The 27,515-nt window shown below is 39.9% G+C and overlaps 1 protein-coding gene across 9 annotated transcripts in view; it reads left to right on the forward strand.

Annotated features, from left to right (window-relative positions):
• The window catches only part of tgfbr1b (transforming growth factor, beta receptor 1 b), a 92,969-nt gene that overhangs the window by 49,726 nt on the left and 15,728 nt on the right, over positions 1 to 27,515 (forward strand). For 8 of the 9 annotated variants that reach the window (XM_069920623.1, XM_069920620.1, XM_069920626.1 and 5 more), the window contains 5 exons: positions 2,965 to 3,132; positions 3,413 to 3,569; positions 13,543 to 13,667; positions 14,775 to 14,905; positions 19,498 to 23,192. In XM_069920623.1, the coding sequence (XP_069776724.1) occupies positions 2,965 to 3,132; positions 3,413 to 3,569; positions 13,543 to 13,667; positions 14,775 to 14,905; positions 19,498 to 19,623 (707 nt within the window). In that variant the 3' untranslated portion in view covers positions 19,624 to 23,192. Of the gene's footprint in view, positions 1 to 2,964; positions 3,133 to 3,412; positions 3,570 to 13,542; positions 13,668 to 14,774; positions 14,906 to 19,497; positions 23,193 to 27,515 lie in introns of those variants that run through there. The other variant, XM_069920621.1, reaches the window with a different exon arrangement.

Raw genomic sequence — 27,515 nt, forward strand, 5'->3', positions numbered from 1 at the left:
AAATATGTCATAATGAAACCCCCCCCCCTAAAGTTTACAGGTTAAGCCTGACTAACATACTTAATAATATACTAATTAAGATTAAAAACTCTAACTAGGCAGGGAAAGGGAGACATTTTGGGACAGTTGCTCTTCATTCTGGATGATGCCATTTTTTTCCAAACACAACTTTATTCAAACAGCTGCTGCGGGTGGGCATGACTGGGGTACTCCAGTGGCTGATTGTTTGTCCCATCTTCACCAAGGGGTTGCATGTGGATTTGGAGAACATTTACAATTTTAAACTTTTATTTAAATTTATTTATTCTTGTTTCTATTTATTTATTTCCTCTCCCCCCCCCCCCCCCTTGATTGCTTGAATTTGGGATATCAGGATTTTACTGTAAATGACCAAAGAAAAACAATTAGATGGGAGAGGTCTAGAGGGTTATGGAGTAGGAGCAGGTCAGTGGGACTAGTGAATGGCCCATTGGTGTGCTGTACATTCTATAGTTCTAAATACATCATCCCCAATGATTCTTTGAACAGCCATGGGCTAGAAAGGTAGATTTTAAAAAGGATTGGGAATGGCTTTGAGAATTTGATCGTATGTATTGGGTATACACAGAAACTCTTGTGTAAATGGAAAAAAAAAAGCACACAGCACTTTGGCAACTGCGCTGTGTGATTGACTGTTAAAGGAAAAATGTCATATTGTTGCAAGAGCTGCTCAGAGCCTGAATATTTGTGTTGAGTGGTTGGCCTTTGTGGTTTTTTTTCCGAAACCCATTTTTAATGCAAGGTAGTTCTGGGTAGTGGGATAGAATACCTGTTCCCTAGGTGAATAGAGCTCCAGAGGTGTACAAGTAGTTTAATAGCATCCAAAGTAAATCGATCTGTTTTGTTGCACCCCTGCTCAACGCAGTGATTACAATGTCTATAGTTCAGATGTGGCCAAACTGTGGCTCGCGAGCCATGTGTGGCACTTTAACATATAATGTGTGGCTCACGGAAATATGCTGGTGCTCACAATAGTAGTTTTAGTGGGTATAGCTTGTAATCATTTCACTGGGTGAAAACCCTGGGACTAGCAATCTAACACACAAGGGCTGCAGTAGCTCAATAAGTTTGTTCACTGCAACCGTCTCAATTAAATCAAAGGTGGTTTAAGTGCAATTTTGTATCTGATATTTACATGTATATAAAAATGTCTTCCTTGACAGTGTTGAATTCATTTTTGTAGTCTGCTTAACTGAAATTAACTGCCAGGGTACAATAATGACTCCAATTTATACAGTGACAAAGTTGCTTCTAAAAACTTGTTACTTTTATATTTTATGAGTAAGTCTTAAATGCATGAGACAAAATTACTACTTTCCACTTGGGTGGTACAGTGCAAGGTGTCATTGTAAATGCACAGCTTGGCACATTCGGTTATGGCCTCCAAAAAAACATACACTGAAGTGGCAATGATGTGCATGTTCGGGACATGGGCTCATGTAGTCCTTACAAGAGGAAATGGCTGGCTAGAGTGTGTCTCCTGAAAGAAGGGGAACGAGGAACTCTGTGGTGACCTGAAAGAAGAGGCTATCATTTGGAAAACCCATGACGGGGCAAGTTTCTTCGTCAAGACACTGAAGTGACTGATTGGAGGAATTCAGTTTGTATATGCCCAACGGGCAACAAGCATCTTTCTGAAACCAGCAAGAACCTTCCTGAGCAGTAACCATTTAACTTTAAGCACGAACCTGGTGAAGATTCATAAATGTTAAATTCTGTGCACAGAATAAGAATTGCCTGATACCAGTGATCTTGGAGAAGTGAATGATTGGATTGTGAAACAAAGAACTTTCCTGAACATGTACACATTACATACATGAGCGCTTAGAATTAGAAGAGGGTTAAGTTTAATAAGTTAAAGATTGATCTTATTATGTTTAAAAGAAAATTAAAAGCAACTTTTAAGTAACCACTCTCTTGGTGAATTTTTATTGCTGCTGGGTTTTGGAGTCCTCTGGGGTTGTAACAACAGTAACATGCAATGGTATCAAAATAAACCAATCCAAAAATAAATATAAAATACAACATTTCTATTTCAAATTAATACGCCAGTAGGATTTTAAATGAGTTGTGTAGCAACTGAACAAAATGAATTATTGCTCATTCTAGATTTGTCAGTGATACAAAATAATGCTCATGTTTGTTCAAAGGAAGGACTTAGTGGAGCAATGTGTATTTCTTAATTTTTATATAAATTTTTATAACAAAATGAGCATGTAAGAGTAAAAATGTAATATTTCTTTTCATGTATTGTGGTTCTAAATCATCTGAAGCTTTGCATTAATCAAATTTGTCACCCATGATGTAATTTATTGGACACTTCTGCACCTTCCTGGTGCATCTTCAACTGCTTAAGAACTGATTGCTCCTACCTTGAGGATCAAACAAAGCAGTTATGTAGAAATGACAAAGCTTCAGTCACATGATATCTGATTTGGACATTTTCAATACTTCAGTCAGTAGATCAATATCCTGGAATGCGTTCTGAACTAGCTTCATCTTAAAGATTATAGCATTTCAAGCAATTCATTTTCTCAATGGCATTTGGTGTTGGATAGCAGCCATTCCAGTTATGCTTCCAGCTGTTGAGAATGAGACCGTATGAGTGATCCAATATATTTTGTCGGGAAAAGCAAAATGCTGAAATTAGAGGATCTCTGGAAAGAGCATTAACTTTTTGAGTCACTAAGTAGAGTCCTGACCCAAAATGTTGACTTTCTACCCATGGACTTGAGTTTTTCCAGCAGCTCATTGTTTATTAAAAGATTAGCTTGTTACTTGATGATAAAGAAAATATTCTTGAATCATTTGATGAATCATCTTTGGAATAACATCTTTTGTAAAGCAATAATGTCATGTTTTAGTAAAATGCTTAAATTGTATATAAACAGCACATATTTTTGCTAAAAGTTTTTCTCTTTTTAGATAATGGGACCTGGACGCAGCTGTGGTTGGTATCAGATTATCATGAACATGGTTCCTTGTTTGACTACTTGAACAGGTACACTGTTACTGTAGAAGGCATGATTAAACTGGCACTTTCTACTGCAAGTGGACTTGCACACCTGCATATGGAAATTGTTGGTACACAAGGTAAGAATGCAAATTTGTGACTGTACAAATTTTCAGCCATGCTTATTAGAATTTCAGTCCTAATAATGCCTTCATTAGAAAATTAAATGGAAAAAACAAGTGTTGTTTAATTTTTTTAATAATGCACACTGGAGTTTTTGAATCTCCAAAATGTATGGAAGCTTATTTTTGTAAATGAGCTTTTGATTAAGTAAAAATCCTGCATCCAACAAGTTCAATTCACAGAAAAATCTTCCTTCAATCCCATTTTCCTATTAACAGAAAACCTTCCGTTTTATAGGAAAACCTGCCATTGCACACAGAGACTTGAAATCAAAAAACATTCTGGTGAAGAAAAACGGAACTTGCTGCATTGCAGATTTAGGATTGGCAGTCAGGCACGACTCAGCCACAGATACAATTGATATTGCTCCAAATCATAGAGTGGGAACAAAAAGGTAAATCCTGTTACTTCTGTTTATGATTATAGTGTTTGTACTCAAGAACTAAGGATTAACTAAATGCCCCGGGTTGGCATTGTAATGGAGGAGACTGAGACTACTACTTTACATTATGGAATTATAAATGGGTATTTAAAGTTGCTTGAAGTCTAAGGTCTTGCCCTTTAAAACCTCTTTTGACTGAGCTATTTGGCATTCTACAGGTCATTTGACTATATGTGCTAAAATATACATTTATGTTGCTGGGTCATTTCAGAATGAAGGTGACAACATCCATCAGGGATGGATAACAGATCTACTGAGGCAAAGAACACTTGAATGATGTGTAATGACCTATGCAGTCTTCATTTGTTTTTGGCTCTTTTAGCATCTTTCCTTGGATTCTCTTTTTTTGAGGGAAGGAGAAATTAGTTATTTTGTTTATCAACTTCCTTTTTTCTTAGCTAATCCTTTCTCCAGTGTTCATTTCTCAGTAGCAAAACAAATGTTTTGAGGACAGGATTAATGACTTAATAGGATGTTTAATAAACAAGTGACAGTGACTTAATGGGATGTTTAATAAACTAAACTCAATGAGTGTCTGGTAGCTGAAAGTAATTATATTGCAACACATTTTTAACTGTCAGCCCCCTCCTGCATTGCTGCATGTCATTTTGCTTGATTATCCTCCTACTCTTCCTCTTCCCTATATAATTGTTTCTGACGTGAGCCATAATTTCTAGCTTTTTGTCTTTGAAAATCATTATTTGTTCCATTTTCCATCAAAGAGACAACAGATCATTTGGACCTCCTTGTAATGGGTGCAGCAAATTGTATTTTTAAAGAAATAATGACATTTCTTCTAGCTAATAACCTGTATATGCCTGAGATTGTCTGATCTCAGAAGCGAAGCAGGCTCAGGCCTGGTCGGTACTTGGAAGGGAGACAGCCTAGGAACACCAGGTGCTGTAGGTTTCTGTGAGGGGCGCTGGACAAAGTGGTGACTCCCTGTCTGCTTTGCGGAAGACAAAGTTAAAGAATTTCTTGAATGTTGCATTCTAAATGTAGTGTTAAGTGACCTTTTCCTTTATTTGTCTCTTAATGTTATTAACCCTTTGCTGTATTATATATTTTGTTAATCCTTGCAAAAATCAAGGTGGAATCATCTAATATTGAATTTGTAGTGCATCTTACTGGCAAACCAAGATGAGGACAAATGGGTGGATGCAGCAAATATGGAGGGGGGGGGGAATTATAAGGTTTGTTTCTTAAAATGAGGGTTCTTGATTCTGGAGGTAATGAATTAGTCCCTCGAAGATTGAAGCAAAAAAAAAGTGCCATTTGTCAGGTATTTGCTAGATATTGCATAACAATCGTTGCTTGGTTCACAGTTGGTTGCATTTTTATTAATAATTCTAAAATAAAGCACATTTTAAAAGTTCTTACTGATGAGTTGTAAAGATGCAGAGTGTGGCGGCTTGCCCGTGCAACAGGCAAACCGGCTCACTGAGTCGCGGGCAAGTCCACGGCAGATCTGCCTGTGAGAACTCAGGGTGTGGGGCAAGCCCACAGCCTGGCAGCTGATGATGTAAAGGTCCTGTGAGTCAAAAGCGTCATTGGGTTCAGAGGGATTTAAACGCGTGTGAGAGTTCTATAAAAGTCCGTTGGTTCAACTCACTTTCGACTCTGTGGTTCTTTCACTCGCTGCTAGCCTCGTGCGACTACATTGGTGACCCCGACGGTCCAAATGGTATTTAGACCCAATGATGACCAACCATAGCATGCAGAATGCAGTTTCACTGAAACTGCCGACTTTTTGGACCTCGTAGCCGCAGGTCTGGTTTGAACAGGCCAAATCCCAATTCCAGGTCAGGCAAATTGTTTTGGACACCACAAAGCACTACTATGTATTGATTCACTCGACCAAGAAACAGCAGGCTGCATCATTGACTTCCTGCACCAGCCACTGGTTGTGGACAGGTATGAAACAATCAAGGTGCTCCTGATCCGTACTTTTGACCTCTCTGCCGTGAGCGCGAAGCGCGGTTGCTCCGCATGGGCAGTCTGGGCAACCACGCACCATTGGCCTTGGTGAATGAGATGCTGGCACCTGCAGTAAGTCGTAAGCCAGGTTTACTGTTCAAACAAATCTTTCTCGAGCAGATGCCAGCAGATATCCGCCTCCTCATCGCTAATGATGACCCAAGCAAAGTAGTGGCCTGCGCAGATATCCTGTGGCACACAAAGCAGCATGATGGGGCCTCCATTGACCAAGTTGCCGCATCATGCCTTAAGGCCTGGGCCTTCCACACGCCACCAACAAAGTTGGTGACCCCCCCCGCAGCAGGGAGCAACCCCAATTTGGACTGTTGGTGTGGTGTTTTTAACCACCAAAAGTGGGGTTCAGGAGCCCACCTTGTTCTTTTCGTGGAAACACTGGGGCCAGCCGTTACTAATGGCTATGATGGCTGGCCACTGTGATAGCCTCCTTTACTTATAGGACCGACATTATGGGTGAAGATTCCTCATAGTCACAGGGTGGAAGTTAGCATCTTGCCCCCAACCCCGAGCCACAACACCCGCACCTGGAAGTCCTGCCAACACAGCAGTATTCGTACATACAGCTCGCGAACCATCCCACTACAGTTCGGTTCCAGCTGATCTACCTGGTCGTTTACGGCAGCAGAAGTGCCATAGCCTTTATTGGGTGCAGATTTCCTCCAGGTGCCCTGCTTCCTAGTGGACCTCGAGGGATGGTGCCCAGTGAATGCCAAGACTTTCCAGACCTTCACACTCGGCAAAACCATGGTACCGGCCCCACACTTAGTTTCTGTGACTTTGCCAGAGTACTAGCGGAGTTCCCAACCATTATTACGCCGCAGTTCTCCACAGACTCCCCTAAGCATGACGAACAGCCCCACATTCCCACTTAAGGACCACCGCTACATGCCCGGTCACGCTGGCTCCCGTCTGACAAACTTCACCTTACTCAGGAGGAGTTGAGGAAAATTGAGGAAATGAGGATTGTCTGGCACTCACAGCCCATGGGCCTCTCTGCTGCACATGGTGCCCAAATCAGCTGGAGGCCATGCGGCATTGACAGAAGGCTCAATTATCCCGCCACAGCCGACTGCTATCAAGAGCCCCACATTCAGGACTTTACGGCCAATTTGAATGGGGCAGTCATCTTCTCCAAGGTTGGCCTGGTCTACGGGCATCACCAGGTTCCCGTCCACACCAGAGATGTCCCCAAAGCAGCCCACATCATCCCATTCAGCCTATTCGAGTTCCTGCAGATGCCGTTCCAGCGGCTCGTGGACTCAGTGGAGCACGGCTTAGATTTTGACCTCATCTACTTAGATGATTGCCAACCACTCACACTGACGCATCTGCACCAACACTGCCGCTGTCTGAGTGAATAGGGGTTGGCCATCAACCCCACAAAGTGCCAGTTGGGGCTGTCGGCCATTGATTTCCATGGGCACCACATTAACCGGCATGGAGTGGTTCCCTTTCCAGCGAAAGTTGAGGCCATACACCAGTGTACCAGTACAATCAAGGGCTTACAGGAGATCGTGGACATGATCAACTTTACCACCGATTCCTCCCATCAGTGGCCCAAATCATGCTACTCCTGTTTGGCCTGATGTCCAGCAAGGCCAAAGAAATCACCTGGGACACGGAGTCAGCAATGGCTTTCGATCTTGCCAAAGACTGCCTTGCAAACCCCACCCTTCTGGTACCCCCGTGGGTGGATGTGCCCACAGCCCTCACAGTTGACGCTTCCAACTCAGCAGTCGGCGGTGTGCTTGAACAACTAATTGAGGGTCAGTGGAAACCACTTGCGTTCTTCAGCTGGCACCTGCGGACACCACCACCGTCCCTATCCCCGCCCAGGAGCTGAAATACAGCAGCCCTCTATCTTGCCATCCGGCACTTTCTGTATCGGAGGGGCAGGAGTTCACGGGCTAAAAAACCTCTCACCTTCGCATTCGCCAAAGTGTCAGATCCAAGGTTGGCATGGCAGCAATGCACCCGTCATACATCTTGGAGTATACCACTGCTGTCGAATACATCTCCGGGAAAAACAGTGTCGTGCTGATGCACTGTCTCGCACCTCCATCCACTGTACATTCCCTGTCCCTCGGGTTGGACTACGTGGTGCTTGCCGAGGCACAGCAGCTGGACAAAGAAATGCTGGCTTACTGCACTGCAGTCTCAGGCCTGCAGCTTTTTTTTTAAAAAAAATATTTTTAAATTTTTCACACTGTGAACCATATCAATCAAAATACATACAAACATTTCCCTCTTAAATATACACAGTGGTATTTTCTCCCCTTTTTTCCCCCTACCTTCCCTTCCCCCCTTCCAACCCCCCTCCAAACCCATTAAACGTTCAACATCTACGATACAATAAAACCATTAAACAATGTCATCACACAATGAAAATAAACAAGAAAGTTGTGTCATCTACTTTTACACACTGGATCAAGTCATTTTGTCATCTTATCATTTTAGGGGGTGCAGGTCCGAGGCAAGCCCTCTCTGTTATGTTCCATGTATGGTTTCCAAATTTGTTCAAACAATGTCACTTGATTTTTTAAATTATATGTTATTTTTTCCAGTGGGATACATTTATTCATTTCCATGTACCATTGCTGTATTCTCAGGCTCTCTTCTGATTTCCAGGTTGACATTGTACATTTTTTTGCTACACCTAAGGCTATCATGATAAATCTTTTATGCGCTTAATCTAGTTTGAGGCCTAATTCTTTTCTTCTTATATTACTTAGAAGAAAGATTTCTGGATTTTTTGTTATGTTGCTTTTTGTGATTTTATTTAATACCTGATTTAGATTTTCCCAAAACTTTTCCACTTTCTCACATGCCCAAATGGCATGTACTGTTGTTCCCGTTTCCTTCTTACAGCAAAAACATCTATCTGATACTGTTGGGTCCCTTTTTTTTAACTTTTGGGGCATGATATATAACCTGTGTAACCAATTATACTGTAATTTATTATATTCTTCATAGTTCCAGAGCATAACTTTTCCCATATTTCATTTTTTATCTTTTTGTTTAAATCTTTTTCCCACTTTTGTTTGAGTTTATAGCTTATTTCATCATTTTCCTTCTCTTGCAGCTTGATGTACATGTTTTATTATAAATCTTCTTATTATCATTGTTTCTGTAATCACATATTCAAAGCTGCTTCTTTCTGGTAATCTCAGCCTGCTTCCCAATTTATCCTTTAAGTAGGCTTTTCAGTTGATGGTATGCAAACATTGTACCATGAGTTATTCCATATTTGTACTTCATTTGTTCAAATGTTAATAAATTATTTCCCTAAAAACAATTTTCTATTCTTTCTGAACATATGATACTTTATCATTACATACCTCCCTGCTGGATCTATTATTTCCTCCTCCATTTTGATTGGTACATTTTTATTTATTAATATAGCTACACCTCTGGCTTTAGAATTATATGATGCTGCCGCTACATGCCCTACCCAGTCTCTCCTTAATTTATTATGTTCCACTTCAGTTAGATGCATTTCCTGCACAAATGCTATGTCTATTTTTCCATTTTTTCAGGAAATTTAATAGCCTTTTTCATTTAATTTGGTTATGTATTCCATTAATATTTATAGTCATATAGTTCAACATGGCCATCTCATATTCTGTTTGCACCTCATTTCCACTTCCTCACCACCACCACCTTCCCCCTTTTCTCCATTTTCATCTCTGTTTTCCCTTTTTGAACTCAATGTATGACAACACTTTTAAAACATAAAATACTTCAACAACTCCCACATCTAAAATTCCCTTAACCCCATATGTCCCCCGCCTCTCTGAGTTGTCCCTTGTCCCTTGCCGGATAACCACAACTCCCCTCTCCATTTGGATTGCGAACCCGCTCGGAAGCGTCAACTGATTTCGCAGTGACTGTTATTCTCTCCCATCCAACCCCCTCCAGAAAAGACTTTTATCTTCACATATAACAAAGCTCACCCTCTTTACTTTTTTTTTCCCCTTACTTCCTTTCTTCCCTTCTTTAGTTCTTACTTATACATTAGTTTTAAATCTTTATATGTAGTTTGTCACTGTTCTTGTTACATCTCTTCATCTCTCCTTCTGTCCTGCAGGCGTTCTGCAAATTCTCGTGCTTTCTCTGGATCCGAGAACAGTCTGTTTTGCTCCCCTGGGATAAATATTTTAAGCACAGCTGGATATCTTAACATAAATTTATATCCTTTTTTTTTCCATAGGATTGATTTTTGCTGTGTTAAACTCCTTCCTCCTCTTTAGGAGTTCAAAACTTATGTCTGGGTAAAAAAAAATATTTTTTGACCCTTGTATTCCAATGGTTTTTTGTCTTCTCTAATTTTATTCCTTGCCCTCTCCAGTATATTTTCCCTTGTCGTGTATCTCAGAAATTTTACTAAAACGGATCTTGGTTTTTGTTGTGTCTGTGGTTTCGGGGCTAGTGTTCTGTGTGCCCTTTCTATTTCCATTCCTTCCTGTATTTCTGGCATTCTCAGGACCTTTGGGATCCATTCTTTTATAAATTCTTTCATATTTGTGCCTCCTTCATCTTCCTTTAGGCCCACTATCTTTATATTGTTTCGCCTACTATAGTTTCCCATTATATCCATCTTCTGAGCTAACAACTCTGTGACTCTAACTTTTTTATCACTTTCTTCCAATTTTCTTGTCATTCACTTCCATTTCTACAGCCGTTTCTCGTTCTTCCACATTTTCTAATCTTTTCCCTATTTCTGTCATGACCAGCTCTATTCTACTCACTTTTTCTTCTGTACTTTTCATTTTTCTTTTCATTTCACTAAATTCTAATGTCAACCATTTTTTAATGCTCTCATTTGTTCTTGAAATAATAAAAAAAGTCTATATACTGTCCATCTATTTTACCTTCTATTCCTCTGTGCAGAGCTTGGTCTTCTTCCTCTTTTTCTATGTCTGCACCTGTGTTTGTGTCTTCTACTTCTCTTCCTTGTATCTGTGTCTCTTCTGACATTTTGTTGAGTTGCTTGCCTCACCTTGCTGGGTGTCTTTTTGCATGGCTTCTTGCTGTTGGTCCTCTTCTTCTGGGCTAGTTATCTGTTAGGCCTCCTGTTGGTGTTCTTCTTTCCTATCACTCCCTTTTCTGTAGCTTTCCTCCTCTTAACAGGGCTCTCAGCTGGTTGTGCTGTGTTAGTTCGCTCCTCAGCTGGGCCCCCCTCCCGTCAGTGTTTCCTTTTTCCTTAATGTGCGCATTGCGCACTTCTGTTTGGCTCAGATAGCCATTTTTGCAGTCCAGCGGTTGGGAGGTCACGACTTTGCAGGGTCGTCACCAACCTTGGGGAGCGGGCTCTTTTCTCCACGATGGCTCCCTGTTTCTTCATGCAGCTAAGGTCTTCTCCTTTCTCTTCTGGCGTCTTTTCTTCTTTTTTTCCCCGTTTTTACTTTTTCCTCCTTGGGTGCCATTTTCTTTCTTTTCTCCACAACTTTATCTTTTATTTGTTGTATTTGTGTTTCTTGAACTTTGTGTTTTCTTCACTTTATTTCTTCTTTTCTGGAGAGGGCTGGTATTCTCCTACCGGCCATTACTCCATCACCAGGCCTGCAACTTGAGGACATCCCCAACAGGCAACAAGCTTCTCTGTGACATGTCCACCGGCCAACCCTGACCCATTGTTCCAGGCACTTGGAATTGTTGCATTTTCGCCACACTACATGGTTTGGCCCACCCGTCCATTTGGGCAACCATCTAACTGGTGGCAGATAGATTGCTTTAACGGGGCCTACGCAACCAGATCGGACACTGGGCCAGGACATGCATATACTGCCAGACCTTAAGTCCGAAGGCACGTGAAGACCCCCCCAACCCTTCCAGCCGACGCACAGGAGATTTGAGCATGTCCATGTAGACATCATCAGTACGCTGCCGGTCTCCCATGGGACAAGGTACGTGTTGACCGTGGTTGACAGACTAACCAGGTGGCCAGAAGCCATTCCGCTTGCCGACATGTCCACGGAGTCCTGCGCCAGAGTCATCATTCCAAGCTGGGTTGCATGTTCCAGCCTGCCTGCCTGCCAACATTACATCAGACTGGTGGTCACAGTTCACATCCAGCCTATGGTCTGCGCTGGCACAGCAACTTGGGTCCACACGAAGGCCTACCATTGCAGTCAAACGGCCTGGTAGAGTATTTCCACCAGCACCTGAAGTCAACCCTGATGGTGCACCTCCGAGGCCCGGATTTGGTGGATGACCTCTCATGAGTGCTCTTTGGTATCCGCATTGACTCCCAAAGAGATCGCGTCTTCGGCAGAGTTGGTGCATGATGCCCCACTACAGTTTCAGGTGAGTTTGTGTCAGTGGCCCGTGGCACAGAGGAGACACCTGCGACGGTGCTCAAAAGACTCCTGCCCCAATCGTATTCCGTGGCCCGAGACCTTCCTTTGCCCCCAAGGATCTCCGGGACTGCAACTTGGTCTGGAGGGGCATGTACCAGATTCCACTCCAGCAACCATACAAGGTGGTGTGTCGGAACAGAACCACAAGCGTCCGAGACGTGAGCAACCACGAGGAGATCTTCATCATTAACCGCCTCAAGCTGGTGCATCTAGATCTGGATCACCCTGTGACTGTGCCACCTCCAGGCTGACGAGGTCGGCCTCCCAAACCAACTAAAAAGGTGTTGACCGTGGACTCCACACCTCCTAACGCCGGTTTTTGGGGGGGCGGGGGGGTCATGTGGTAACTTGCCCACGCAGCAGGCGAACTGGCTCATGGAGTCGCAGGCAAGTCTGCGGCAGATCTGACTGAGAGAAGCCCACAGCCTGGCAGCTGATGTCGTCAAGGTCCTGGGTGTTCCAAGCATCATTGGGTTCCGAGGGATTTAAACGCATGCGAGAGTTATATAAAAGTCCGTTGGTTCGACTCCATGTGGTTCTTTCCCTCACTGTATGCCTAGTTTGGCTACAATAGATGGAAACTTTACATAGGTGGCTAAAAAAAAGTCCCAGAAGGAATTAAATATGAAGAAATGTGAAATACTAATTGTTTTGGAAGAAAAGCAAACCAAAAAATACTTCTAATAGGTTGAGATTTGGTGTGCACAATTATTTGAGATTGATCCACAGGTACAGTAAACAAATTATATGCCGCTCTTTATTGCAAGGTTAATGCAGTGCAACATTGGGTTAGTTTTGCTACAAGATTTTGGTGAGGGCACCTGGAGGGCTGATTTTTTTCTTTTATGCCCAAGAAAAGAGCTGCTTGCCTTGGAGACAATAGTATAAATTCACTGGATGATTTTTGGTGTAGTATGTTTTAAATTGGAATCCCTTAGAGGTCTACATATGTTAGTTTTTTTTTAACATTGAGATGAGACATTTTGATTTTAGATAGTTCAAGTTCTTTATTTATATAGCACATTTTTTTCAACTTGCATTGACCAAAGTGCTGTACAAACCAAGGCAATTGATCAAAACTAGTACAACTATTTACAGAATGATGGATTAAGATATTATAAATGGACCACAATTGCAATGAATAGTGTAATGCTGTTGGAGGTTAGGAACTTTCTGTCTGCCATATTATTTGATTTCTTTTCCAAGAAGGCTGGAATGTTCGATTATTGATGCATTCGATTTATTCGAGGAATGTCTACCCTAAAGAAATTCTCTATTCAGTTATTCGGTTATTGAGTACATTCAAAGCTAGCCTATTAGATATGGGGGCGTAAAGGGAATTGTGTCATGTATATAAATTATGTGTAATGTTGACTTTAGATAGCAAATCAGCTAATACCAAGGTACACTTGAGAGGCTGTATTATGTGCTTTGTGTATGTTCTGAAAGAGCCAACAGCAATTTGAGAATGGCTATATCATACAAAGGAGAATCAGTTGCTTAGCTTTTTGTTAAAGCTTATTTGGTTTGAGAGCTTAACACCAATGCTATTTATGCATCTTTTCTACCAGATACATGGCCCCAGAAGTTCTTGATGATTCCATAAACATGAAACATTTTGAGTCATTTAAAAGAGCAGATATCTATGCTATGGGCTTGGTATTTTGGGAAATCGCACGGAGATGTTCAGTGGGTGGTAAGTGGACATATTAAGTGCTTTACTTTGGATTCTAGAATTTTTTTTCCGCTCTGCATGTCAAATTCTGAATAGTTGCAAAAATGGATTTTTTTTGCTTTGAAAACCACTTTGTGTGATTAGAAACTTGTATTTGCTTATTCCTTCTGCAGGATGTCCCATCAATCATGATTACAATTTTAACAGGATTAATTACAATCCAAGCCAAATTTTTAATACACTTACTTCATTTTTCTTTGTTATTTCCTTCTATAGTTTGTTGTTCCTGGACTGTGAACACAAAGATCTCTTGTGTTTCGTGTTTTAGTTTGGTAATTCAAGTGCCCAGGAATGCAGAAGGTAGCAAACATAGCCAGCTTCTTCATGGGCTGTAAGTTCTCATCCTATATGGACATCTATATCTGCTTTCAGGTGGCCAGAATACCCGAATGCGGCTGTTGAGGCCACCTGAAAGCAGAGAACCCTGACCCGAGGACTACTTACCCAATCCTCCTCAGGTAGGTGTACTCTCCATTTCCGAGCGTTTCCCCCTAGGCACCTAAAAGTGGGCGGGACTACAGCCACAGTTGACAGGAGCCAGCATTTGCTCCGCAGTGCCTCTCCCCGCTGAGCACCTCTCAGGTGCCAGAACAGCGCCGCCGCCTGAATGTCACTTCGTACACACCCACAGCCAACTCCGGAGCTGCATTCTCCCAGCTATTCCACCTGAAAGCGGCTTATGTGAGGTGCTGCCTCAGGAGGGCAGCCAACATTATTAACCATCTCCATTACATTAACCACAGCATCTTCTCGCTACTACTTTTGGGTGGAAGATACTGAAGCGTGAAAATGAGCACTCTTAGGTTCAAGAACAGTCTTTTTCCAACGGCTATTAGAGTTTTGATCCTCCACTTGTTACACATGGACTGCTCTGACAGCACAGAAACACAGCACTATTTCCTGTCACTTTTTGCACTAGGATTCCTGTGAATATTTATGGTCAAATTTATTATCTTTCACTTCAATTAAGTTTACTATTACAGTTTTGACAAGTACCTGTTTGGCTGCAGCAAGTAAGAATTTTGGCACATGTGTACATTGTACATGTCAGACATTATCATGTTTTAGGAATTCATGAAGACTATCAGCTACCCTACTATGACTTGGTACCATCAGACCCTTCGATTGAGGAAATGAGGAAGGTGGTGTGTGAGCAGAAACTAAGGCCAAACATTCCTAACCGATGGCAAAGTTGTGAGGTACATGTGCAAATTTCAGTTATTTGTATTTGAGCTCTGTTATGTTGTTATGTACATGATTAAAGCATTTCATTAACATTACCTTTGTGCTCACCTGGATTAAAACCTCTTATTCCAAGGGAAAGGAGTAACTTTTATCCACTGATTTTAAAACAAAGTGGGGAGAAATATCTGCTTGTGTTTTGTTTATCCTTTACACATTTAGATCTAGTCAATAAATGATAATTCCATGTTGCTCTCTCATATCATGAAAATTTGATTCATTGGTATTTTTCCACATTCTTTCTAATTTTGCATATTATTTTTGAGAAGCTTTAACTTTTTTTTATATATAGGTCAATCTTTTTAACCACAAATTTAAAAGCCCACAAGATTGTTATCTGAAGTTCAAGGAAGTTGGATCCTTGCCATTTAGTTTCATTGCCAGAATATATTAATAATAAATTTAATCAGGTGGTAACATCAATTTTTTGTGCCTTATTGGTGCAGTGTGCCTCTTCTGTGCTTTAAGTTTGCACAATTTGCATCTGATTAATCAGATTCAGTTGAGACCAATTTCAGTTGTTTGCTGCACAGAGACCAGGCTAACAGAAAACTCTAGATCCGACTAGAGGGTTTCACTATTCACAGACTGGCTCGGAACTCGGATTGTGGCAAAGAGAGGGGGGCAGTGTGTGCTTTTTAGTTGATACTGGCTGGTGCGTGGACATTGTGTCATGTCGCCCTCCTGATCCACTGCCTTGGAGTTAATCTCAATTAAATGCAGACTCCTCTAACTACCCCAAAAGTTCTCATCAATGATTCTCACTGGAGTTTGTATCCCTCCCAATGCTGATTACAAACAAGCATTTGTGGAACTACATGATGTGACAGTAAACTAGAGATGGCCCACCCTGACGAACTATACATCATAGTCAGAGACTTTAACCAGGACTGTCTCATGAAATCCCTGCCCAGTTACCTCCAGCACATAACCTGCTGTACTAGAGGTCCCATCACATTTGATCGCTGCTACACCAAGATAAGGGAGGCCTACCGTTCTTTCCTGAGACCACATTTTGGCAAGTCTGATCCTTTTGCCTTCATACAGTCAGCCTAAAAAAGAGAGGCTCCAGAGATCATGACAGCCAGAAGGTGGTCATGGGAGGCAGAAGAATGGTTGCAGGACTGCCTCAAGACAGTGGATTTCTTTGTTTATCCAAGAAGCCTTGGATGAATAATGAAATCCAGCACCTGCTGAGAGCCAGATTGCAGACATTAAGTCCAGAGATCCAGAACACTAATCAAGGAGCAAGTACGATCCATGAAAATCCATCTCCCAGGTGAAGTGGAAATTCTAGATAAGAATTGAAAATAATGAAGGATACCTGACAGCTGTGGCATGGCCTAAATGACATGACCTGTGATAAAATGAAGTCCAGTGCTTCACTCCCAGATTAACGCCATGCCTTCTAAACCCGATTTGACCAACAGAACAAGGAAGAGCACTGCACAACCCCATGCTCCCTGCTGATCCTTTACTATCAGTATCTGAGGATGACATGCAGGCTGCCTTCAGGAGGAGTAAATCCAAGGAAAACATACAGTGTAGATGGAGTACCTGGCCAATTTCTGAAAATTTGTGCTGATCAACTTACTAATGTCTCTTTGGATAGAGAGATTAGTGTTGAAGTATATCTGCTCCTGTTGCAGTCTACAGCAGATAACATCTTACTGGCTCTATACAAAGCTATGGAATGCCTGGACAGCAAAGACTTGTACATCAGGATGCTCTTTATCGACTACAGTTCAGCATTTAACCCTATCATCCCCATAAAATTGATCTGCAAACTCCAAGACCTGGGCCTCAATACCCCACTGTGTAAGTGGGTCCTGGATTTTCTCACTTCCAGATAATCAGTGAGGATTGGTTAGAACATCTCCTCCACAATCTCCATCAGTATCAGAGCATCACAGGGCTGCATTCATAACCCCTTGCTCCATTTGCTTTACATCTTTGACTGTATGGCTCAGTACAACATTAATGCTATCTACAAACTTGGTGATGATGCCAAAGTCTTGGGTTGTATAAAATACAATCATTCAAATATCATTCAAATATCATTCAAATATCAATTAAATATCAATCAAATATCATTCGGCATGCAGGAGGAAGACTGGCATGGATGCCAGTCAACAAACAATATGGTTCACTGCACAAGATGTTAAGAAACTCCTTTATATATTTGATATGACAAAAAAAAATTCCTGGCTTATTGCAGAGTGTTGAAGGTATATTCTGGCCAAGTTTAAATCATTACTGTTACAATTTTGACAATTACAATAATGTGGAAAATTGTCAAAATATGCATTTATCTGTTTCAAATTCATTAGTGAATTTGTTTACTTGGTGTATTGTTCATGCTTTAAGTATGAAGTTAGTAGGATAATGGTTCACATAGCTGTATATGGGCAACGTGGGCCAGAAGGTCCTGATACCATGCCATATCTCTAATTTTTTTTTTTAAAAAGGTAACTTAAAGTAGTTTGTAAATCCTCATTCTTCTAAACTCTCAGTTGCAATTGTTCAACATTTGACCATCCATTGAAACTCCAAACAACATAATTGTGGAGTGGATAGGCTGTAACTTTTCCAACCTCCTGCCCTGCTTCTTTAGTAACTAATACAAACTAGTATGTGCTGATGCTGGTATTTCTTGGAAGAGGAAGTTATGTATCCTGTAAATGTAATCCTTAAACAATCCTTAGCTTGTAAGCAGCTTGAGTGTTGGGAGATATCTTCAATCACAAATAAAAGGAAGATCTCATTCTACAAATTGACATTTCCAAGCAATTCATTCATCCCTTTAGTATCTGAGTGAACTAGACATTGAAAACTTTGTGGGGTCTGACAATTCAAGAATGAACTGTTCCCTCGTCACACATCCAATATGGTTATGACAATTCACACTTTAAAATGTTCATAATTTGTATTCTAGAATAACTTGTATCTATTCTGTCTGTTTGGTGCATTGAGATAACGAGCTGCTGAATTTTATCCTTTACTTCATTGATAGCCAGATGTGCAATTTTGATCAAATGGAAAGATAATACCCCACCTACACATGCTCAATGGTTAAATGATATTGTGTCTTGTTTTAAGTTTAGAAAAAAAGATTAAAATATTAACTTCCAAAAGACATGGGTCCCATTTATGGACTATTATTACAATCTTAAGAATTAGGGTCTGTCCATCTCCAGGTTGTTGTCACTTGATTCCTATTCATTAACTTTTAACCTTGCTTCGTGGTACGGGGTTTTGAATTTTTTTTCCTTTGGGTTTTATTGTCTATTGATATTCATCAATATGATTGTGGTCTGGATTTTTTAATGTAATTTTTAAAATCTTCTAGCACTATTGTTTAAGTATTTATAATGTATAATATAAACACAAAAATATTTTAAAAAGACAGATAATGAGCTGCTTCACCTCTGGCAGGTTAATAGTCATGCGTTGCACACAGAGAAACCTAAAACCTCTAATATTAATTAATCTTCATCAATATTTAATTTGTATTCCATATTTTCAAAGCGAGTACAATTGCATACATGTGAAGGCTGCTCTCTTGATCCTTGTTGAATAGCTCAATGCAGACTTTGAGTATAAAGAAATCTATTAGGTCTTCAGCTGCATGTACATCTCTTTTGTATGCAAATATGCATTAAGAGCATATTTATCTGAATGTAGGAGCATTGAATATGAAAAATTATCTTTGTTTAATGTACTCCAGCTTTTTTGCCATTGTATTCATGTTATAAGGGAGGATATGGCCATATGGGGGTTGTGTTGATGGAACATTGAGACCAAGTTGGACCAAAATACTATTGTGCGTTTTTAAAAGTGGAAATCAGAACAAATTGATATACTGTGGGTATGTGTATAAATATATTTATATCGAGTTTTTGATCTGATCTATGAAACATGCTTGGGAACACTGTCAACCTTTTGTTAGAAACAAATTTACTTTTTTTGGTTTAATTTTACCATGCTGGAAGTTAAATTTGCTTGTTATTAATGCGACATTTAATTGCAGTTTTCGAAGAGTTAACAAAGCATTATTTTTCCAATTCCTATAACCATTGCCTGCATTATTGTCGCAATCAGAGTTGTGCTTGGTTGTTTTCATCTTTGCATTGATCCAAAGTCCTGAGGAATCAAGTACGTAAGATTGGTTGTCAAGGACATAATAAAAATAGACTTAAACTGATAATGTTCTGAGATTGTTTCCCTTGATCACCTGCAAGTATTTCTTGGCTCAAAGAATGAGAGATTTTGAGTCAAGGTGAATGAGGGAGTAACATGGTAATTACAAATGTTGAATAGTTAGAGGTTTCAAGTTGATTTGTATCGTCTTGTAGTTTATGTACACTTTTTGTTTAGATGTGCCCCTATTTTGTGACCGATTAAAACATTTACCTGTGTGTGTGTGTGTGTGTGTGTATTTCGTGAATCGTAGTAATGACATGCAGATTAGCAGTATTTTGTAGATTTTTCTTTTAATCCTTGTAGCTATAGAGTATAAATTTCTTCTAATTTTGGTATCTCTTTGTAGGCTCTGCGTGTAATGGCCAAAATCATGCGTGAATGTTGGTACGCCAATGGAGCAGCCAGGTTAACTGCTCTTCGGATCAAGAAAACGTTGTCTCAGCTTAGCCAACAGGAAGGCATAAAAATGTAGTTGCACGCAGTCCAGAGATCGAGTTGACGGGATGGTGACTGTAATTGGATTGCAGTTTTATTGGAAGGGATTCTTGTTCTACCTCATTGAGGGAGCAGAAGATGGATCACTCTGTCTGCACCACATTTTCTAAATTACATAGGAAATTTCCACCATGCCTAGCTCTCTAATGGACGCGCTGAGCGCAGGCTGAGGTCCACTTTGTGCACTGAACACCTCCTTCCCAGGACGTTGACATGTTATGTAGCTTAGATTTTTTAAAAATTAACATTTAACAATGACAAAGTTTTATTACTGGTCTTAATAGTAGAAAAGCTGGAACACTTAAGCATTTAGCAATACTGCCCTAAAGCATTGGAGAGACTGGTCGTCCTATAAAGGAATGAGATTTCTGTGCAAGATACAGTATTACACACAAAGGGTACTCTATCTAAGGGTTGAGTACTAGTTTTGCTGCTCAGCAATTTAACAGTGATTATGATTTTGATGCCTTACAGTCTGTTTTCACCTTGTTTGCTAAAGCTTTGAGTCAGGAATTCTACACCATGTTTCGTTTTAAAAACCATTTTGCCACTGAAATGGATTGAATTTTTGGGAACAAAATTGGGACAAATGCATTAACTGTGGTTGGGATAAGGTTTGGTGGTGAGGCAGTTAGTAAATTGTTGAGTTTCTGAAGGGGGTACACAAAGGAGGCCTATGAGTTTTTTTTTAAAACTGGTGTGCATCAGGACAATTTCCAAGTTTAGAGATGATTGGGTGAGGGCCAATGTGTGCATTTGAGATGATGGTCAACTTCAGCTTGATTTTAACTGGACAGGGTTTGCACTTGCTCTTATTTTAGACTTGTGAATGTCATTTCCTAATTGCATGCTGTCGGTTCATAATCCTCTCCTTCATGAACCCCAAAAGGAAAATAATGGATATTATGGTAACAACATTCCACTAAACCCTGTTATAATTTTGTGGCAGAGACACGCTTACGGAGGCGAGGAACGTACTTACAATTCTATAACTTAGCCTTGTGCCAGTGGAGAATTTGCTTGAAAGGGTGAGGGCAGAGGATGTTGGGTTCCTTGACGTAAAATATCTCACGATGTCATCTGTCAGATTGGTGTTTTTTTTAACTAAGGAATAGTTATTTTAGTGTTAGATTTTTAAAATAAAGTACATGCTTAGCAAATGCCTCTCAACCAAACAAAATTATAATACATTTTAACACAATTGATAACAGCCAAATCATTGTATGATTGTAATGAGTAAAGTCACCATGACACATATTTGTCTGTTTCTCTCTGAATTTGTTGGTAACACTAATGACTGAACTCAGTCTTATTCAGCGCATTAAATGTTTCCATTTTATTGTGCCATCTTTTGAGGTGAAAATATTTTGTTTTGTTGAGTGTGATTAAAATCAAATTAGCTTTAATGAATGTAGAATTGTAACAGATACTCGAATGAACTTTCTATTTGATGTAGACTGGATCTTATTTTTGGCTTTTCAAAAGACAATGTTTTACAGGTACAAACAATTTGGTGCAAAATCAGAATTAAATCAGTGTATTCATGGAACTTTGTTCCTAAGATTTACATGCTGCTCAGTTTCTGTCCGAGCAAAGTTTCTGTGCATTAAAAAAAAAATAGCTATCTTGTATCTTCAGGTAAAGTTTGCGAATGATTTCATTTGTGGCTTGGTTAGATCATTTTGTTAATTTCTGAGGCTTTGTTTCCAAGGCTCATTACGAATTCCCAATTGGCATTGCTTATGGTGCTCCACCAGTATATCTTCTGTGCCCAATTACATTTGATTAAATTTGCATCTTGGGATTATGCCTCTTTTATTTGCACCAAAAAATGCCATAACGAGCCTGATGATTTTGCACTGTAGATTCTTTGTAAATCCAAGGCAATCTGGCTGTCTACTGCCTGGTTTTCTTGGAGTACTCTATCTTCCCACACCTGTGCTTTATATTTTTGAGGGAGGTGGCCAAAAAGCACCAATTCACAGCTTTCTGATGTACTTATTGATTACTGAGTCTGCCTTTATCAAGTGTTTGAAGATGGCTAGAAGGATTCAGCGTCCAAATTTAACCCAAGGATGAAAGGACTTTAGCAAAACTTTTGTTTATTGCTGTGCAGTATTATTGTTCCTTGAAAATGACAAAGACTCAGTTAACCAAAATATTTTTACTTGGTTGCATTAAGAAGTGGACCCACTCTATAATATATAGATTGATTTAGTTATTAGTTTTAACTTAGTTTACATATAATTACATATTTACAAATAATAAAGTCCATAATAAGAAAAGATATTTTTTTTTTATCGGTACAACCTTTTTGTTCTTTAATACCATGACATCGGTCATCTAACTTAGGGTCAAACCTGATAAACATTGTGATTAGTTCCTAGCTCAAACAAATTCTAGTCTTTTATCCTTGATCTCAAAGTGTAGTTTCCTGGCTGAGAAACAGTATTATAATTGCAAGTGATGAAGGCGCCTGAAATGGCAGAACTGCTAAACCCTTGGGTTACCTTGGTAAGGCAGCTCTGTTGAAAGATTTCTCATCAGTCATTCCTGTTGTAAGTAATCACTGAGCATATTGTCATAGGTCTAATGTACAGTACAGAAAACATCTTTAATATATTACAAGTTTGGTATGGTAGGCTTGCGAGTGCAATAAAATGCATACTGCCTTATAAAACCATAGTAATTGCTGTAATCTGTAGCATGTTAAATGTGCATTTCGGATGTCTTTGTTTATTCCTATGCCCATGACAACTCTCAGTATATGCAAGTGATACCTGCTGCATACGTTATGTTAATGTAAAATGATGTAATGATGTGGATTTTTTTTTCTCCCTGTATCGAGTGCCACAACCTGCCCTTTCCAGGACAGTTCCACTTGGATTGTTTTGCCACGCAGCTCTTCTGTGTATTTGGGATTACACTTATTCTACATACCATACAGTAATTCTGCTTTAAATTAAAGATACCTCCGGAATGACCAAGTTGTATTTACCTCACTCTGTCTGTGATATTTTATATATATGCACAAATATATTTAATATATATATATTATATCACTCATAGTTTCAGTAACAGCACATTTGCAAACTCATGTTGATTTATATAAAATATGGATGCTGTATTAATTTAAAAATCCTGTATCTGTCCATGGTACTGAAGTGTCTTGTGTATGTATTGCGCCTGGCTTATTGTATACTAGATATTCCTTTTTATTGTTTGTATAAAATAGCTGATCCAATGTTGCCCCTGCATTACTTTTCCATCGGAGGTACAGCTAATGTATGGAAAAAGGAAAGACACTGGAGTCAGTAAATAGAGATGTGCTGCATTCAATATTTTTTCTCCTTTCTTCCTTAAGTACTATTATCATAAATTATGTAATACAACTCCCTGATTCTTAAAATCATGGTCTTTTGTACAATGTGCACAACAAAGATGGTCAATGTTAGATACTGAATTAAGTGGCTTACTGAAAGTATTGGCATTGTACAATACATCTGACAAAACCAGATTAAAATAAACTGTTTATCACCTGGATAAGTAGTAAATCTGTTTTTTTTTTCCTTTCACAAGCTAACTTGCACTAAGGCATGCATGGTCTGTTTTTATGGCACAGGAGCTGTCTACATGTGAAAACTGTTCAGAAGCTGTTAAATTGTATAGAGCTAAGCAGGGCGACTCATTTTCAGCTGCTCTTTTCCTTCAGTCAGCAGCTTTATACTGAACTTTGAATCTGAGGAACTTCCCCAGGCATTTTGTTCTTCCAAAACTCCAAATATATCCTCTTCCAGCATTGCCACTATGTTAAACTTATTCAAATATTCATTTCTGTGAAGTTCTTCAAAATTTCCCTTCAATAGCAGGAGCAAACATTGTTCAGTCATTTTGTTCCTTTTGTCATTCACCTTTGTTTTCAAATTATTTCAAGTGGCACAAGACGCCTGATTGGATCTAAAATTGGTTTGGCCATAGGAGGTCACTTGTAGTGTGGAAAGTCTCTTGGGTTTCCTGATTGGAAGCCCATGGTTAGGTCATAAGGCCTAGGGGTAGAAATTGGCTCTTTTGACCCTTCGAGTCTGCCCTGCCACTGGTATACCAGAGGAATTTTTGGTGAACCTTTTTGAATATAGGAAGTATGATTAATAAGTTTGTGGATGTTACAAATTGGAGGTTTGGAAAGCAATTAAGGTTGTCCAAAGTTACAGAAGAACATAGATTAGATGGGAAATTGGCAGATGGAATTTAATCCTGATAAATGTTAGGTAATGCAAGTTGAATAAGTGTAGAACATGTCCAGTAAATGAATATGATTCAAATGTTGAAGAACAGAGATCCAAGTCCCTAATTACCTGAAAGAGGCCATACAGATCAATGGGGTGGCGAAGAAGGCAGCCGTAAGGCATGTTTGCCTCCACAGATTTAGACATGGAGTACAAAAGTTGGGTTGTTTGTGTTGTAATTTTACAAAGCACTAGTTAGGCTGTACTGTTGTATGGGTGTGTACCATTCAGTGCACCACACTATAGGAGAGAGCTTTGGAGTCTGTCCCACTTGCCTGCCTGTTCCCAGTAACTATTAATTACTATTCAAAAATCCATCCATCCATGTCTTAAATACGTTTAATGAGGTAGCCTTATCTGCTTTCTTGGACCAAGAATTTCGGATTTGTCATTCTCCAGGAGAAGTAGTATCTCTCTTAATTCTATGCACCTGAATCTTGAAAACAAGGCCCCTAGTTCTAGTTTCACCTTCCATGCTCCTATCTTGACTTTTCCTTAACAATTTTGTATTCCTATGAGATTTTCCTGGCCATCTCTCTTCGTAAGCTAACTCCATTTCCAGAATCAAGTTTTTGAACTTCCTTTGCACCAACTTCAAAGCCACTACATCCTTTCTCCAGTCAGGAGGCCAGAACTGCACACAGTACTCCAGATGTGACCTCACCAGTACCTGAACGATTACAATAGAGCCTCCCTGGTCTTGCATTCAATTCCCTGAGTAATGCCAACATTCTATTTGCTGCCTTAATTATGTGCCTCACCTGCAATGAATTTTGGAATTCATGTACAAGCATTCTGGTCTCTGCACAGCAGCATTTAAATAAGTTTAATCTACTTTTATTGCCAAATTTAATGGACTAACATTCCACCTGTCAGATCTTTGCCCACTCAGCCTATCCATAAACTCTCTAGATTCTCTGATATCTACACCATTTCTTTTACCCCCACCCAATTCAGTGCCGCCAGCAAACTTAGGTATGCTATACTTGGGACCTTCCTCCAAATAATTTGTGTATATTGTGAACAGTTGTAGGTTCCACGCAAATCCCTGCCAATCAGAAACTCCCATTTATCCTACCACTCTGATCTATTTGTTAATCGATCTTTGATCCACGCCAGTACATCGCCCCAACTCTGCATCCTTGTGTGCATCTTTTGAGTGGCACCTTATTGAATGAATGCCTTCTCAAAATTTTAAATCTACCACTTCCACCTGCTCTCTATCCTCTGCACTCATTGTATCCTCAGAGTTCCAGTAAATTAGTTAAATATATGAAGCCATGCTCTATATGCCCGATGGAATAATTTCTACTCAGAAGTCTAATATTTCTTAATGATTGCTTCAAATATTTCCCCAAATACAGACATCAAGCTAACTGCCCTGTGATTTGTCTACTTCGTTTAAACAGTGGCTTCAATCACGTGCCTGCCTCATTTCCCAGTAGGAGGTCTGTGTTACCCTTCCTCTAATAGATCCTCTATATTGTTTAAGAAAAATTTCCTGCAAGCACAAAAAAATGTCTTCCCATTCAGCCATTGTACTCCAGCATTCCCAGTCAATATGAGATAAGCTGCAATCTCCTACTATTATAACTCTATTGTTATCCCCTGACATATTTACTTTAATCCCTGCAAGCTATTAGAGTCCCATAATGTTTGAATAAATTGGTAAATCAATCAGCCCTTATTTCTAAGTTCCACCCATATAGGCTCATTAACAATTTCTTGAATATTTTCCAAATACTGTGATGAGGTTCTCTCTAATTAAAAATTCCACTCCATTACTATCTCACCTGTAGCATCTATACCCCAGACCATTGAGCTTGCCAGTCCTTCCCCTCCCCAAATTAGGTTTCTGTTATGGGTATAATATTCCAGTCCCATATATTATAATCAATGCTCTGCGACTGAATGCAGACTGAGGGATTGCTTCATTTCACACCTTTACTTTTATCTGCTGTGATAGTGGGGATCTTGCATTGGCAATCCATTCCACCTTCCCCACCCCATTCCCATGCATACATATCTGTCTATGGTCTCCTGCATTGCCAGACTGAGACCAGCTGCAAATTGGAGAAACATCTCTTATTTGCATCTCGGGGCCCCTCCAACCAGAGATCATTAACATTGACTTCTCTGATCTCTGTTAGGCCTTCTCTCTCTCTCTCTCTCTCTCTCTCCCTATGTCTCCTTTCCTCCAGTTTCCTATCCCTTGTCTCTCTCTCTTTGCCCATCCCTCTATCTCCTTCTAGCTCTGCCTCACAGAGCTACCCCCTCTCCACTGATCAATTCTCAACTTTTCACTCCTGCCCTCCTATCCTGGCTGTTGGCCTCTGCTCCTCCCCTTACCTTTTTAGTCCGGTGCCTGTCTGCATTGTGCTCATACTTGGGCTCAGACCTGAAACATTGGTTATATATCATTGCCTTCTATCGATGCTGTGGGACCTACTGAGTTTCTCCAGTATTTATTGCAATGACAGTGTCTGCAGACTTTCCTGTTTCACTTCATGCTCCATTTGTCTGCCTCACATATCAGATTCTTGCATTGAATAAATGCCATGAAACACGAAAGTCTGCAGACGCTGTGATTGTAGTTAAAAACACTCAGAAATGCTGGAGAGACTCGGTTGATCTTGCAGCGTCCATAGGAGGTAAAGATATTACTGACAGACTCCTCCCAACCAGTCTTCAGTCTCTTTATTCTTGCGCATTCCTATTCTCTGGTTCTTTCTTGAAGAAGGGCTCAGGCCCGAAACGTCGGTAAAATATCTTTACCTTGTATGGACACTGTGCTTTTACTTGAATTAAATGCTGTTCGGTCTATAAAACCACCCTGACTCAATCTTGCACTGGGCTATGCTGCCTACTGAATATGCTTTTACTTCCACATTTACATCAACCCTTCTCATTTGCCACACTACTATTTTGGATCCCACCCTTTCCCAAACAGCATTAGCAAATCTCTTTACCAGTACCAGTTCCTTTTGTATAGGCTACCTCTTATCTTTCATTCCACAGTTACAAAAAGGTGGTGGGGTTCTTGGAACTGATACCCAGGTAGTTGTCAGAATGTTAACTGCTATAGTGTCAAGGCATTCTGCTGTTGTAAAGACTTCACTTCTCAAGATGTTTGAGACCATGGAATTTTCCACAATACATGGGCTCAAATTCCAAATTACATTTACAGAATTTAGACCAGTTGATTTCATACAGCAAACTAACCCACTATGAACCTCAAGGAAAGGGTTTTTAAGCTATTCCTGACAAAGAATCTAACTGAAGTTTCCTTACCATAGACTGGAATATGGATCGATGGTCATTGTATTTCTGCATGAAGTATTCTACTATGCTCATGTATTTATAAGCTTTTTTCTTTCCCTGTGATAACAATTGGAGAAAATGTGACTTTTCTGGATTCTCTCCAACTTGTTCCTGTTCGCTGAAAATGCTATCAATGTTTTGTGATCTGAGACTATTTCAATCTCTGAAGCAGTAAATGTTAGAGGTGGTTTGTGATTATTGGTGCAAGAATTAATTTCTCTGGGTCAAAAATGCTTTAATTTGTGCCTATTAATGATTTCAA

This window comes from Narcine bancroftii, chromosome 2, assembly GCF_036971445.1.
Source record: "Narcine bancroftii isolate sNarBan1 chromosome 2, sNarBan1.hap1, whole genome shotgun sequence".
Taxonomy (NCBI): Eukaryota; Metazoa; Chordata; class Chondrichthyes; order Torpediniformes; family Narcinidae; genus Narcine; species Narcine bancroftii.